Raw genomic sequence first — 16079 nt, 5'->3', positions numbered from 1 at the left:
AACGAATTGTTCATGCTCACGATGCCAACAGCGCTGGTGTGACCATACCTACTGACATCGTTCGTGGTATTGGTGCAACTGTTGCAACTGAAGGTTCAGCCGCTTCCACCACTTCTACCGCTGCGATCGCTACCGAAGCAGCCACTGCAGCTCCAGCCGCTGCTGCTGCCATTGTCACCACCACGAGCACTTGCTGCTAGAGTTGTCGACCTAGTCCTCGTCTCCCCCCCCCCCTCATTACCATCACCGTCACAGCCAGCGCGCGTCAACCCGCTGCCTCGCGCGGTCACTCCCGTTCCCTCTAGTCGCCGCCCGAATCCCACCCCCCACGCAACCCCCTCCCCACCCCCCCCGCGTCTCCCGCTACGACTGCACCGCCAGCTCCTGCTGTTGCTGCAGCCGCAGGCGGCGCATGGCCCGCCGGCTGCGCCACACCTTGATGTTGCGGTCGTCGCTGGCCGAGATGAGCATCTCCTGGTCGGCCGGGTTGAACGCGACGCAGTTCACCACGTCGCTGTGCGGCAGGCGGCCCAGCAGCGCGGCGTAGTGGCGCTCCCACACGTAGCCGTGGTGGTCCTCCGCCCCGCTGACAATGGCATGGCAACGTAAATGGCACGGCAACGGCGCGGCAGCACGGCGCGTGAAAGCCCCAAATATGCCGTGATGCGACACGCGTGGTGCGACACGCGTGGTGCGACACGCGTGGTGCGACACGCGTGATGTCACACGCGTGATGCGACACGCGTGATGCGACACGCGTGATGTCACACGCGTGCACCAATTTGCACGTTTAACAAAGCGCACGTGGCCACACACGGAGTGCCACGTGCTCTTGAGCACACGACTTCCACAGCGACGTTCGTATGTATATACGTACGTAGAACGCGCTAGTAATTATGGGAACGGGGAGTGCATTAACCCCACCCCCGAAACCTTAAAACTCGATACACGTGGAGGAGGCTGCTGCTGGGAAAGTTCCTGTTCTGTGCTCAAGAGTTTCAAGCAATAACAACATCACCACAAGAAGCACTTAGTCTCATGTGTGTTGAACTTCTTTTGGACTGTACGTAGCCAACTGAGATAATCGAAAGTGAGGGGGAAGGACAACAAACTAAAAAAAAGACGTTCTCAAGAGATGAGTTTGTCAATCTCGACGATGATTTAAAAGTGCACAGCTCCAGTTCCTTCTGAATATCGGAAGGAAGAGCGTTCCAGACGGCCGCAGGAACGCGTCTGAAAGCGCCGCGCGATGCGGCCACCGTCTTTGTTCGATGGTTCGCCAAAAGCCGCTGCTGCGAGGCTGAGCGGGAGAAAAAAATTAACGTTGCCGCTACTCGGCAAGAGTGCACCGCAGTGCAGCACATGGAGGAGACGCGATACTCCGTGTGTTTGGGCTCAAGGTTCAGCCGTGACATCATCGCCTTCCCTTCTTCTTAACTCGGTCACTTCCTCTTTCCCCACCCTGCCCATTTCTCACTCCCCACCTCCCTCCCTCCCTCCCAGCCTCCCTCCCCCCCAGCTCACCTGGCGAGGAAGTCCTCGCTGCTGTTGAGGAAGATGAAGAAGCAGTTGTGCTCGGCGGTGAACGCGTGGTGTCCGCGGAAGGAGCGCCCCGTGGGCCGCAGCGTGGGCAGCTCGAGTTCGCGCGTGTCGATGTCCCGCGAGATGGCGGGCGGCTCCGTGGGCTCCGTCACCACGCAACCCGCCGGCCACGCGCGGCAGTTCACGTACAGGAACCTGCGCAGCGGCGGGCAAGTCCAGGCACGGTCCGGGTTTCGGCCGCCCGCCGCCGAAGAACCCGCAAGGGGGGGGGTTACGGGGGGGGGGGGGGGGGGGTTACAGGGCCGCCAGGAAACGTGCGTACGTTGAACTTCGTTCGCACCCAACGTGGCCAACCCGTCGCTGTAACGCTGGGCGGCACATTCGATCCGAGCGGTGGATTGACGTACAACTCTACATCGCCAACCGCATCCGGGCTGAGACGGCACAGAGTATTTATGGCTCCTACGCCCGCAATGTTAACCAGTGCGGCCGCAGGGCTCGAACCGTGAACCTCTGCAGCCATTGACAGGCGCGCGACCACTCGGCCGCGTCAACGCTCTGAAGCCAGGTGTCGAGCCCAGGATAGTCTCAGCGCTTCCGGCACGGGCATCGGTTCGTCCCCACACAACAAAACGCCAGAACAACAGCGAGGAGCAGACTATCCCACAGCCTCTACGCACGTGTGGACGTTGAACTTCCTTCGCACCGTACGTCGCCAACCGCGCTAATCGGAGGTGCGGGGGCAGGACAACAAGCGAGACAGACTCCAGAATCGGCGCAAGAGGAGCGCGAACCCCCTTCCGACCTACGGTTCCACCGGCACCGCCGCGATGCCTCTGCTGCTCTCTGACCTGTGGTCCGGAGACAGCGCCATGCCGATGATCTGCCCGTGCAGCTCCAGCATGTGGTCGGGCGCGTGGTGTCCGTCCACCCGCTTCACGTACTCGTGCGGCTGCGTCGGGATTTGCTTGACTCCTGACCGAGGGGGGGAAGGGGGTGAATAGTCAGAGTGGCTACGGGGGGGGGGCAGAGGTGCTTCACCCGGCTCCCAACTACTCAGGGGGAAGACGCACCCCAGAAAAGGCACCGGGCTCTCACCGAACGCGTGTAGGTGGACGAATGAGCTCGCGTCTGGTCTGTGCTTTACCTATCGTGTCACGTCACGGCACGGGTCCCCCCCTATTGGCGGCCGTCCCCCGAGCGGCAATGATTTGGGGGCGATGATTGCTCTGGGGGTAATTTCGGGGCGATTCACAGCGGTGCATGCAGTATTGACCATTGCAGCAGGAATCGCATAAATGATGAAGTGACAAGGGGCAACAGCGAAAGTGCTGAATGTGATACAGCAGTGGCAGAGATACAGGGAGGATGACGCAGACGGTGAATAGTATTGAACGTGACAGTAGCAGTAGCAGGGAGACAGGGAGGATGAGAGATTGACAGTGAATAGTATTGAACATGACAGTAGCAGTAGCAGGGAGACAGGAAGGATGAGAGATTGACAGTGAATAGTATTGAACGTGACAGTAGCAGAGAGACGGGAGGATGAGAGATTGACAGTGAATAGGATTGAACGCGATAGTAGCAGTAGTAGAGAGACGGGAGGATGAGAGATTGACAGTGAATAGTATTGAACGTGACAGTAACAGTAGCAGGGAGACAAGAAGGATGAGAGATTGACAGTGAATAGGATTGAACGTGACAGTAGCAGTAGGAGGGAGACAGGGAGGATGAGAGATTGACAGTGAATAGGATTGAACGTGACAGTAGCAGTAGCAGGGAGACAGGGAGGATGAGAGATTGACAGTGAATAGTATTGAACGTGACAGTAGCAGTAGCAGGGAGACAGGAAGGATGAGAGATTGACAGTGAATAGTATTGAACGTGACAGTAACAGTAGCAGAGACAGGGAGGATGAGAGATTGACAGTGAATAGTATTGAACGTGACAGTAGCAGTAGCAGGGAGACAGGAAGGATGAGAGATTGACAGTGAATAGGATTGAACGTGACAGTAACAGTAGCAGGGAGACAGGGAGGATGAGAGATTGACAGTGAATAGTATTGAACGTGACAGTAGCAGTAGCAGGGAGACAGGAAGGATGAGAGATTGACAGTGAATAGGATTGAACGTGACAGTAACAGTAGCAGAGACAGGGAGGATGAGAGATTGACAGTGAATAGTATTGAACGTGACAGTAGCAGTAGCAGGGAGACAGGAAGGATGAGAGATTGACAGTGAATAGGATTGAACGTGACAGTAACAGTAGCAGGGAGACAGGGAGGATGAGAGATTGACAGTGAATAGTATTGAACGTGACAGTAGCAGTAGCAGAGAGACAGGGAGGATGAGAGATTGACAGTGAATAGTATTGAACGTGACAGTAGCAGTAGCAGGGAGACAGGGAGGATGAGAGATTGACAGTGAATAGTATTGAACGTGACAGTAGCAGTAGCAGAGAGACAGGGAGGATGAGAGATTGACAGTGAATAGTATTGAACGTAACAGTAGCGGCCGCAGAGAGACAGGGAGGATGAGAGATTGACAGTGAATAGTATTGAACGTAACAGTAGCGGCCGCAGAGAGACAGGATGGGAGCGCGGCTGCAGCAAAGTGTCCCTGAGCAGCACACCGATCTGGTGCGAGGCGTAGGTCAGGTCGCCCGTGCCGTACACCAGGAACCTCTCCCGCGGCGGCAGCCGGCGCTCGTTGCTCATGGCGTGCTGGTGCTTGCGCCTGCGCACCACCGCGGCCGCCGCCGCTGCCTTGCTGGTGTAGTGGTCGCGCCGCAGCAGCGAGCCGCCCAGCAGCCAGGACGGGCGCCCGGAGGAGGCCGAGGGGCCCTTGGCGGCGGAGGCGGCGGGGCCTCCGGACGGGGGCGGCGGCTTCGGCTGCCCCTCGCCGGGGGTGGCCACCATGAGCATGCGGGGGTAGGAGCCGTTGGAGCACGCGAACTTGAAGAGCCGGTGGCCCTGCTGGTTCTGGTTCTGGGGAGCGGAGCGGAGCCACACGGGGAGAGGACCACCCTACGTTGACGGAAGAAGAACGAAAAATTTTCTCGAAATCGGAGGATTTATGTGCACAGGGACTCCTCGAGTTACGCACGAGTTAGATTGCGGAGATCTGTTCTTAAGTCGATTTGTTCGCAAGCCCAACTTTACTCCTGTCGATTCCAAACATGTTGTACGGCGTGTACACTAAACATGGGGAATGGCTTCAAAAGTTGTCTAATTTCCAGTAGACGTAGATGCCACAGGTTCTTCACGTTCTGCAGATGCCACCACCGCCATCTATTGCGTGGCGGTTGAACTTATGACTCTCGGTCCAAACAGGCAACTGGCCATACGGACAAGTATTTTCGTATCTCTGAAAGTTCCTAAATCGAATTTTCATAAGTGGAGGAGTCTCTGTACTGGAGGACTCTGGTGAGCTATAAAGCTCGTTTTCACAGATGTCCAGTCGGAGCAGTCAGAACTTTACGACAAACAACACAAACACATGACAGGAGTGCAAAGCAAACCCAAACATTTGTTTACCTTACCTGGTAAAACCCACTGAGCTTATTTTTCAGAAGCGACCTGGTCACAAATGATCGCTCAACAAAGTGGCTTACGTGGCAATTCATAGCAGCAAAATAACTCGGTTTAGCAAGCCAGGATTGATTATGATGATGATGGTTCAGTCAAATTCCCCGTCCGGGATTTGAACTCGTGTCCTTGAAAGTGTATTGCACGTGTGGCAGTGAAACTCAGCTGGGCAATATTTCTGGTGCTACATCCAATGATAACTTTAAGTTAATGCTATCTTGTTGTCGTCTAGGAAGGAATATAAAATGCCATAGCGATAGATTCACTTTAATTTATTGCAAGTCTTAGAAATCACCTGGTGTATTTTCAGTACATTAGAGAAATCTGAAAAATCGACGAAAATCTGGAGGAAATTCATACTTGCAAGACGTGGATCCCATTTTCTTCCACATGTTTCTAGAGGTAAACAATATTCTGACTCTGAGCACCGCTTTGCGAGCTGTGGACGTGCTTGTGCGAGTGCGTGCGTGGGCCTGCCTCACCGCGTGAACGTTTCCGCCCGTGTCCACTTCGCCCGTGCCATGCACGTGCAGGCAGAACATGTCGTGGTGGTTGATGAAGCCCGACATGAAGGTGTCGCGGCCCAGCCAGCAGCCGAAGATGTCGTACGGCTCCGTGTCCACCTGCGCCAGCATCGAGAAGTCGTCTGCGGGAGAGGCGGAGTGGGCAGTTGCGAGCGGCGGCTTCTGGCCGGCCGGCGAACGAAGGCGGTGGTCACCGCATCGCGTGGCGTTTCCAGATGCGCTTCTGCGGCCGTATGGAACGATCTTCCTTTCGATATTAGGAATCAAATCGAGATATGCACTTTCATATCTAGATCTAAAACTGCTTTCTTTACAGCTGATTTTTTGTGTTTAGTTTGTTGTCCGACCCCTACACATACGATTAGCACGGTTGACTACGTACGGTGCCAAATAAGTTCAACGTACACAGACACAGACATACAACTCCCGGACCTTCCAAACTGTGAGTCAAGTTGCCATGACCACAGACACCGCCTGAGCGGACAGAGGGAGAGTTATCAGACGAGAAAGATGCGATGAGCTATGCATGCTCTTTTTCACAGATGTCCAGTCGGGGTGGGTCAGGACGTCACAACAACAGACGGTACGAAAACATGATAGTGGATACAAAGACACGATAGTGGATACAGAGACACGATAGTGGATACAGAGACATGATAGTGGATACAGAGACACGATAGTGGATACAGAGACACAGTAGTGGATACATAGACACGATAGTGGATACAGAGACACAGTAGTGGATACAGAGACACGATAGTGGATACAGAGACATGATAGTGGATACAGAGACATGATAGTGGATACAGAGACACAGTAGTGGATACAGAGACACGATAGTGGATACAGAGACATGATAGTGTATACAGAGACACGATAGTGGATACAGAGACATGATAGTGGATACAGAGACACAGTAGTGGATACAGAGACACGATAGTGGATACAGAGACACGATAGTGGATACAGAGACATGATAGTGGATACAGAGACACAGTAGTGGATACAGAGACACGATAGTGGATACAGAGACATGATAGTGGATACAGAGACACGATAGTGGATACAGAGACATGATAGTGGATACAGAGACACGATAGTGGATACAGAGACACGGTAGTGGATACAGAGACATGATAGTGGATATAGAGACACAGTAGTGGATACAGAGACACGATAGTGGATACAGAGACATGATAGTGGATACAGAGACACGATAGTGGATACAGAGACACGGTAGTGGATACAGAGACACGATAGTGGATACAGAGACACGATAGTGGATACAGAGACACGATAGTGGATACAGAGACACGATAGTGGATACAGACACGATAGTGGATACAGAGACACGATAGTGGATACAGAGACACGATAGTGGATACAGAGACACGGTAGTGGATACAGAGACACGGTAGTGGATACAGAGACACGATAGTGGATACAGAGACACGATAGTGGATACAGAGACACGATAGTGGATACAGAGACACGATAGTGGATACAGAGACACGGTAGTGGATACAGAGACATGATAGTGGATACAGAGACATGGTAGTGAACACAGAGACACGGTAGTGGATACAGAGACACGATAGTGGATACAGAGACACGATAGTGGATACAGAGACACGATAGTGGATACAGAGACACGGTAGTGGATACAGAGACACGATAGTGGATACAGAGACACGATAGTGGATACAGAGACACGATAGTGGATACAGAGACACGATAGTGGATACAGAGACACGATAATGGATACAGAGACACGGTAGTGGATACAGAGACACGATAGTGGATACAGAGACACGATAGTGGATACAGAGACACGATAGTGGATACAGAGACACGATAGTGGATACAGAGACACGATAGTGGATACAGAGACACGGTAGTGGATACAGAGACACGATAATGGATACAGAGACACGGTAGTGGATACAGAGACACGATAGTGGATACGGAAACACGATAGTGGATACAGAGACACGATAGTGGATACAGAGACACGATAGTGGATACAGAAACATGATAGTGGATACAGAGACATGGTAGTGGATACAGAGACACGATAGTGGATACAGAGACATGGTAGTGGATACAGAGACACGATAGTGGATACAGAGACACGGTAGTGGATACAGAGACACGATAGTGGATACAGAAACATGATAGTGGATACAGAGACACGGTAGTGGATACAGAGACATGGTAGTGGATACAGAGACACGATAGTGGATACAGAGACACGGTAGTGGATACAGAGACACGATAGTGGATACAGAAACATGATAGTGGATACAGAGACACGGTAGTGGATACAGAGACACGATAGTGGATACAGAGGCACGATAGTGGATACAGAGACATGGTAGTGGATACAGAGACACGGTAGTGGATACAGAGACATGGTAGTGGATACAGAGACACGGTAGTGGATACAGAGACACGATAGTGGATACAGAGACACGGTAGTGGATACAGAGACATGATAGTGGATACAGAGACATGATAGTGGATACAGAGACACGGTAGTGGATACAGAGACACGATAGTGGATACAGAAACATGATAGTGGATACAGAGACACGATAGTGGATACAGAGACATGGTAGTGGATACAGAGACATGGTAGTGGATACAGAGACACGGTAGTGGATACAGAGACATGGTAGTGGATACAGAGACACGGTAATGGATACAGAGACACGATAGTGGATACAGAGACACGGTAGTGGATACAGAGACACGGTAGTGGATACAGAGACACGATAGTGGATACAGAGACACGATAGTGGATACAGAGACATGATAGTGGATACAGAGACACGATAGTGGATACAGAGACACGGTAGTGGATACAGAGACACGGTAGTGGATACAGAGACATGGTAGTGGATACAGAGACATGGTAGTGGATACAGAGACACGATAGTGGATACAGAGACACGATAGTGGATACAGAGACACGATAGTGGATACAGAGACACGATAGTGGATACAGAGACACGGTAGTGGATACAGAGACACGGTAGTGGATACAGAGACACGGTAGTGGATACAGAGACACGGTAGTGGATACAGAGACATGGTAGTGGATACAGAGACATGGTAGTGGATACAGAGACACGATAGTAGATACAGAGACACGATAGTGGATACAGAGACATGATAGTGGATACAGAGACACGATAGTGGATACAGAGACACGGTAGTGGATACAGAGACACGGTAGTGGATACAAAGACACGATAGTGGATACAGAGACACGATAGTGGATACAGAGACACGGTAGTGGATACAGAGACACGGTAGTGGATACAGAGACACGATAGTGGATACAGAGACATGGTAGTGGATACAGAGACACGATAGTGGATACAGAGACACGATAGTGGATACAGAGACACGATAGTGGATACAGAGACATGATAGTGGATACAGAGACACGATAGTGGATACAGAGACACGATAGTGGATACAGAGACACGGTAGTGGATACAGAGACACGATAGTGGATACAGAGACATGATAGTGGATACAGAGACACGATAGTGGATACAGAGACATGATAGTGGATACAGAGACACGATAGTGGATACAGAGACACGGTAGTGGATACAGAGACACGGTAGTGGATACAGAGACACGATAGTGGATACAGAGACACGATAGTGGATACAGAGACACGATAGTGGATACAGAGACACGGTAGTGGATACAGAGACACGGTAGTGGATGATACAGAGACACGGTAGTGGATGATACAGAGACATGATAGTGGATACAGAGACATGATAGTGGATACAGAGACACGATAGTGGATACAGAGACACGGTAGTGGATACAGAGACACGGTAGTGGATACAGAGACACGATAGTGGATACAGAGACACGCTAGTGGATACAGAGACACGATAGTGGATACAGAGACACGATAGTGGATACAGAGACACGATAGTGGATACAGAGACACGGTAGTGGATACAGAGACACGGTAGTGGATACAGAGACACGATAGTGGATACAGAGACACGATAGTGGATACAGAGACACGATAGTGGATACAGAGACACGAGACACGGTAGTGGATACAGAGACACGATAGTGGATACAGAGACACGATAGTGGATACAGAGACACGATAGTGGATACAGAGACACGATAGTGGATACAGAGACACGATAGTGGATACAGAGACACGATAGTGGATACAGAGCACGATAGTGGATACAGAGGACACGATAGTGGATACAGAGACACGATAGGTGGATACAGAGACACGATAGTGGATACAGAGACACGATAGTGGATACAGAGACACGATAGTGGATACAGAGACACGATAGTGGATACAGAGACACGATAGTGGATACAGAGACATGATAGTGGATACAGAGACACGATAGTGGATACAGAGACATGATAGTGGATACAGAGACACGATAGTGGATACAGAGACACGATAGTGGATACAGAGACATGGTAGTGGATACAGAGACACGATAGTGGATACAGAGACATGAGAGTGGATACAGAGACACGATAGTGGATACAGAGACACGATAGTGGATACAGAGACATGATAGTGGATACAGAGACACGATAGTGGATACAGAGACACGGTAGTGGATACAGAGACACGATAGTGGATACAGAGACACGATAGTGGATACAGAGACACGATAGTGGATACAGAGACACGATAGTGGATACAGAGACACGGTAGTGGATACAGAGACATGGTAGTGGATACAGAGACACGGTAGTGGATACAGAGACACGGTAGTGGATACAGAGACACGGTAGTGGATACAGAGACATGGTAGTGGATACAGAGACACGGTAGTGGATACAGAGACACGGTAGTGGATACAGAGACACGGTAGTGGATACAGAGACACGATAGTGGATACAGAGACATGGTAGTGGATACAGAGACACGATAGTGGATACAGAGACACGGTAGTGGATACAGAGACACGGTAGTGGATACAGAGACATGATAGTGGATACAGAGACACGGTAGTGGATACAGAGACATGGTAGTGGATACAGAGACATGGTAGTGGATACAGAGACCCGGTAGTGGATACTAGAGACACGATAGTGGATACAGAGACACGGTAGTGGATACAGAGACACGGTAGTGGATACAGAGACACGATAGTGGATACAGAGACACGGTAGTGGATACAGAGACACGGTAGTGGATACAGAGACACGATAGTGGATACAGAGACACGATAGTGGATACAGAGACACGATAGTGGATACAGAGACACGGTAGTGGATACAGAGACACGGTAGTGGATGATACAGAGACACGGTAGTGGATACAGAGACATGATAGTGGATACAGAGACATGATAGTGGATACAGAGACACGATAGTGGATACAGAGACACGGTAGTGGATACAGAGACACGGTAGTGGAAACAGAGACACGATAGTGGATACAGAGACACGATAGTGGATACAGAGACACGATAGTGGATACAGAGACACGATAGTGGATACAGAGACACGATAGTGGATACAGAGACACGATAGTGGATACAGAGACACGATAGTGGATACAGAGACACGATAGTGGATACAGAGACACGATAGGATACAGAGACACGATAGTGGATACAGAGACATGATAGTGGATACAGAGACACGATAGTGGATACAGAGACATGATAGTGGATACAGAGACACGATAGTGGATACAGAGACATGGTAGTGGATACAGAGACACGATAGTGGATACAGAGACATGAGAGTGGATACAGAGACACGATAGTGGATACAGAGACACGATAGTGGATACAGAGACATGATAGTGGATACAGAGACACGATAGTGGATACAGAGACACGGTAGTGGATACAGAGACACGATAGTGGATACAGAGACACGATAGTGGATACAGAGACACGATAGTGGATACAGAGACACGATAGTGGATACAGAGACACGGTAGTGGATACAGAGACATGGTAGTGGATACAGAGACACGGTAGTGGATACAGAGACACGGTAGTGGATACAGAGACACGGTAGTGGATACAGAGACATGGTAGTGGATACAGAGACACGGTAGTGGATACAGAGACACGGTAGTGGATACAGAGACACGATAGTGGATACAGAGACATGGTAGTGGATACAGAGACACGATAGTGGATACAGAGACACGGTAGTGGATACAGAGACACGGTAGTGGATACAGAGACATGATAGTGGATACAGAGACATGATAGTGGATACAGAGACACGGTAGTGGATACAGAGACATGGTAGTGGATACAGAGACATGGTAGTGGATACAGAGACACGGTAGTGGATACAGAGACACGATAGTGGATACAGAGACACGGTAGTGGATACAGAGACACGGTAGTGGATACAGAGACACGGTAGTGGATACAGAGACATGGTAGTGGATACAGAGACACGGTAGTGGATACAGAGACACGATAGTGGATACAGAGACACGATAGTGGATACAGAGACACGGTAGTGGATACAGAGACACGGTAGTGGATACAGAGACACGATAGTGGATACAGAGACATGATAGTGGATACAGAGACACGATAGTGGATTACAGAGACATGATATGGTGGATACAGAGACCACGATAGTGGATACAGAGACACGTGTTAGTGGATACAGAGACACGGTATGTGGATACAGAGACACGATAGTGGATACAGAGGACACGATAGTGGATACAGAGACCACGATAGTGGATACAGAGACCCGGTAGTGGATACAGAGACACGGTAGTGGATGATACAGAGACCGGTAGTGGATACAGAGACATGATAGTGGATACAGAGACAATGATAGTGGATACAGAGACACGCTAGTGGATACAGAGACACGGTAGTGGATACAGAGGACCACGGTAGTGGAAACAGAGACACGATAGTGGATACAGAGACACGATAGTGGATACAGAGACACGATAGTGGATACAGAGACACGATAGTGGATACAGAGAACACGATAGTGGATACAGAGACCCGGTAGTGTATACAGAGACCCGGTAGTGGATACAGAGACACGGTAGTGGATACAGAGACACGGTAGTGGATACAGAGACACGATAGTGGATACAGAGACACGATAGTGGATACAGAGACACGATAGTGGATACAGAGACACGATAGTGGATACAGAGACACGATAGTGGATACAGAGACACGATAGTGGATACAGAGACACGATAGTGGATACAGAGACACGATAGTGGATACAGAGACACGATAGTGGATACAGAGACGCGATAGTGGATACAGAGACACGATAGTGGATACAGAGACACGATAGTGGATACAGAGACACGATAGTGGATACAGAGACACGATAGTGGATACAGAGACACGATAGTGGATACAGAGACACGATAGTGGATACAGAGACACGGTAGTGGATACAGAGACACGGTAGTGGATACAGAGACACGGTAGTGGATACAGAGACACGGTAGTGGATACAGAGACACGGTAGTGGATGATACAGAGACATGGTAGTGGATACAGAGACATGATAGTGGATACAGAGACATGGTAGTGGATACAGAGACATGATAGTGGATACAGAGACACGATAGTGGATACAGAGACACGGTAGTGGATACAGAGACATGGTAGTGGATACAGAGACACGGTAGTGGATACAGAGACACGGTAGTGGATACAGAGACACGGTAGTGGATACAGAGACACGGTAGTGGATACAGAGACATGATAGTGGATACAAAGACACGGTAGTGGATACAGAGACACGGTAGTGGATACAGAGACATGATAGTGGATACAGAGACACGGTAGTGGATACAGAGACACGATAGTGGATACAGAGACACGGTAGTGGATACAGAGACACGGTAGTGGATACAGAGACACGGTAGTGGATACAGAGACACGGTAGTGGATACAGAGACATGATAGTGGATACAGAGACATGGTAGTGGATACAGAGACACGGTAGTGGATACAGAGACACGGTAGTGGATACAGAGACATGATAGTGGATACAGAGACATGGTAGTGGATACAGAGACACGGTAGTGGATACAGAGACATGATAGTGGATACAAAGACACGGTAGTGGATACAGAGACACGGTAGTGGATACAGAGACACGGTAGTGGATACAGAGACACGGTAGTGGATACAGAGACATGATAGTGGATACAAAGGACACGGTATGGCTACAGAGACATGATATGATACAGAGACATGGTAGTGGATACAGAGTACACGATAGTGGCTCACCAGAGACCCGGTAGTGGATACAGAGACATGATAGTGGATACAGAGGACATGGTAGTGGATACAGAGACCGGTAGTGGATACAGAGGAACATTGATATGGATACAGAGACACGGTAGTGGATACAGCGACATGATAGGTGGATACAGTAGACACGGTAGTGGCTACAGGAGACACGGTAGTGGATACAGAGACACGGTAGTGGATACAGAGAACCGGTAGTGGATACAGAGACACGGTAGTGGATACAGAGACACGATAGTGGATACAGAGACACGATAGTGGATACAGAGACATGATAGTGGCTACAGAGACACCGATAGTGGATTACAGAGACCCGGTAGTGGATACAGAGACACGGTAGTGGTACAGAGGGGGACTCCCCAACGGTCGTGGATACAGAGACACGGTAGTGGATACAGAGACACGGTAGTGGATACAGAGACACGGTAGTGGATACAGAGACATGGTAGTGGATACAGAGACATGGTAGTGGATACAGAGACACGATAGTAGATACAGAGACACGATAGTGGATACAGAGACATGATAGTGGATACAGAGACACGATAGTGGATACAGAGACACGGTAGTGGATACAGAGACACGGTAGTGGATAAAGACACGATAGTGGATACAGAGACGGTAGTGGATACAGAGACACGGTAGTGGATACAGAGACACGGTAGTGGATACAGAGACACGGTAGTGGATACAGAGACATGGTAGTGGATACAGAGACATGGTAGTGGATACAGAGACACGGTAGTGGATACAGAGACACGTAGTGGATACAGAGACACGGTAGTGGATACAGAGACATGATAGTGGATACAAGACACGGTAGTGGATACAGAGACACGGTAGTGGATACAGAGACATGATAGTGGATACAGAGACACGGTAGTGGATACAGAGACACGGTATGGATACAGAGACACGGTAGTGGATACAGAGACACGTAGTGGATACAGAGACACGGTAGTGGATACAGAGACCGTAGTGGATACAGAGACCAGGTAGTGGATACAGAGACATGTAGTGGATACAGAGACACGGTAGTGGATACAGAGACACGGTAGTGGATACAGAGACACTGATAGTGGATACAGAGACATGATAGTGGATACAGAGACACGTAGGGGATACAGAGTTTCACCTGAATGTGTGATACAAAGACACGGTAGGTGGATACAGAGGACACGTAGTGGATACAGAGCAACGGTAGTGGATACAGAGACACGGTATTGGATACAGAGACATGAAGTGGATACAAGACACGTAGTGGATACAGAGACATGATAGTGGATACAGAGACATGTAGTGGATACAGAGACACGATAGTGGATACAGAGACACGTAGTGGATACAGGACATGATCGTGGATACAGAGACATGGTAGTGGATACGAGACACGGTAGTGGATACAGAGACCTGATAATGGATACAGAGACACGGTAGTGGATACAGAGACATGATAGTGGATACAGAGACACGGTAGTGGATACCGAGACACGGTAGTGGATACAGAGGACACTGTAGTGGATACAGAGACACGGTAGTGGATACAGAGACACGTAGTGTGATACAGAGACACGATAGTGGATACAGAGACACGATAGTGGATACAGGACAATGATAGTGGATACAGAGACATGGTAGTGGATACAGAGACACGGTAGTGGATACAGAGACATGATAATGGATACAGAGACACGGTAGTGGATACAGAGACATGATAGTGGATACAGAGACACGGTAGTGGATACAGAGACACGGTAGTGGATACAGAGACACGGTAGTGGATACAGAGACACGGTAGTGGATACAGAGACACGGTAGTGGATACAGAGACACGATAGTGGATACAGAGACACGATAGTGGATACAGAGACATGATAGTGGATACAGAGACACGATAGTGGATACAGAGACACGGTAGTGGATACAGAGACACGGTAGTGGATACAGAGACACGGTAGTGGATACAGAGACACGGTAGTGGATACAGAGACATGGTAGTGGATACAGAGACATGGTAGTGGATACAGAGACACGATAGTAGATACAGAGACACGATAGTGGATACAGAGACATGATAGTGGATACAGAGACACGATAGTGGATACAGAGACACGGTAGTGGATACAG

The 16079-nt window shown here is 49.7% G+C and overlaps 1 protein-coding gene across 1 annotated transcript in view; it reads right to left on the bottom strand.

Annotated features, from left to right (window-relative positions):
* Positions 1 to 328: 328 nt before the first annotated feature.
* LOC133354718 (F-box/WD repeat-containing protein 5-like) overlaps positions 329 to 16079 on the bottom strand; it is a 104994-nt gene continuing 89243 nt past the window's right edge. Inside the window, exons 2-6 of the mRNA XM_061571772.1 lie at positions 5611 to 5899; positions 4174 to 4528; positions 2394 to 2517; positions 1525 to 1737; positions 329 to 586 (exon numbers count right to left, since the gene is read on the bottom strand). Coding sequence (XP_061427756.1) covers positions 364 to 586; positions 1525 to 1737; positions 2394 to 2517; positions 4174 to 4528; positions 5611 to 5899 — 1204 coding nt within the window. The 3' untranslated portion in view covers positions 329 to 363. The remainder of the gene's footprint in view (positions 587 to 1524; positions 1738 to 2393; positions 2518 to 4173; positions 4529 to 5610; positions 5900 to 16079) is intronic.

This window comes from Lethenteron reissneri, chromosome 48, assembly GCF_015708825.2.
Source record: "Lethenteron reissneri isolate LAM-NWPU_2019-01 chromosome 48, ASM1570882v1, whole genome shotgun sequence".
Taxonomy (NCBI): Eukaryota; Metazoa; Chordata; class Hyperoartia; order Petromyzontiformes; family Petromyzontidae; genus Lethenteron; species Lethenteron reissneri.
The sequence above is the reverse complement of the archived record's forward strand: the minus strand, read 5'-3'. Positions and strand labels throughout refer to the sequence as shown.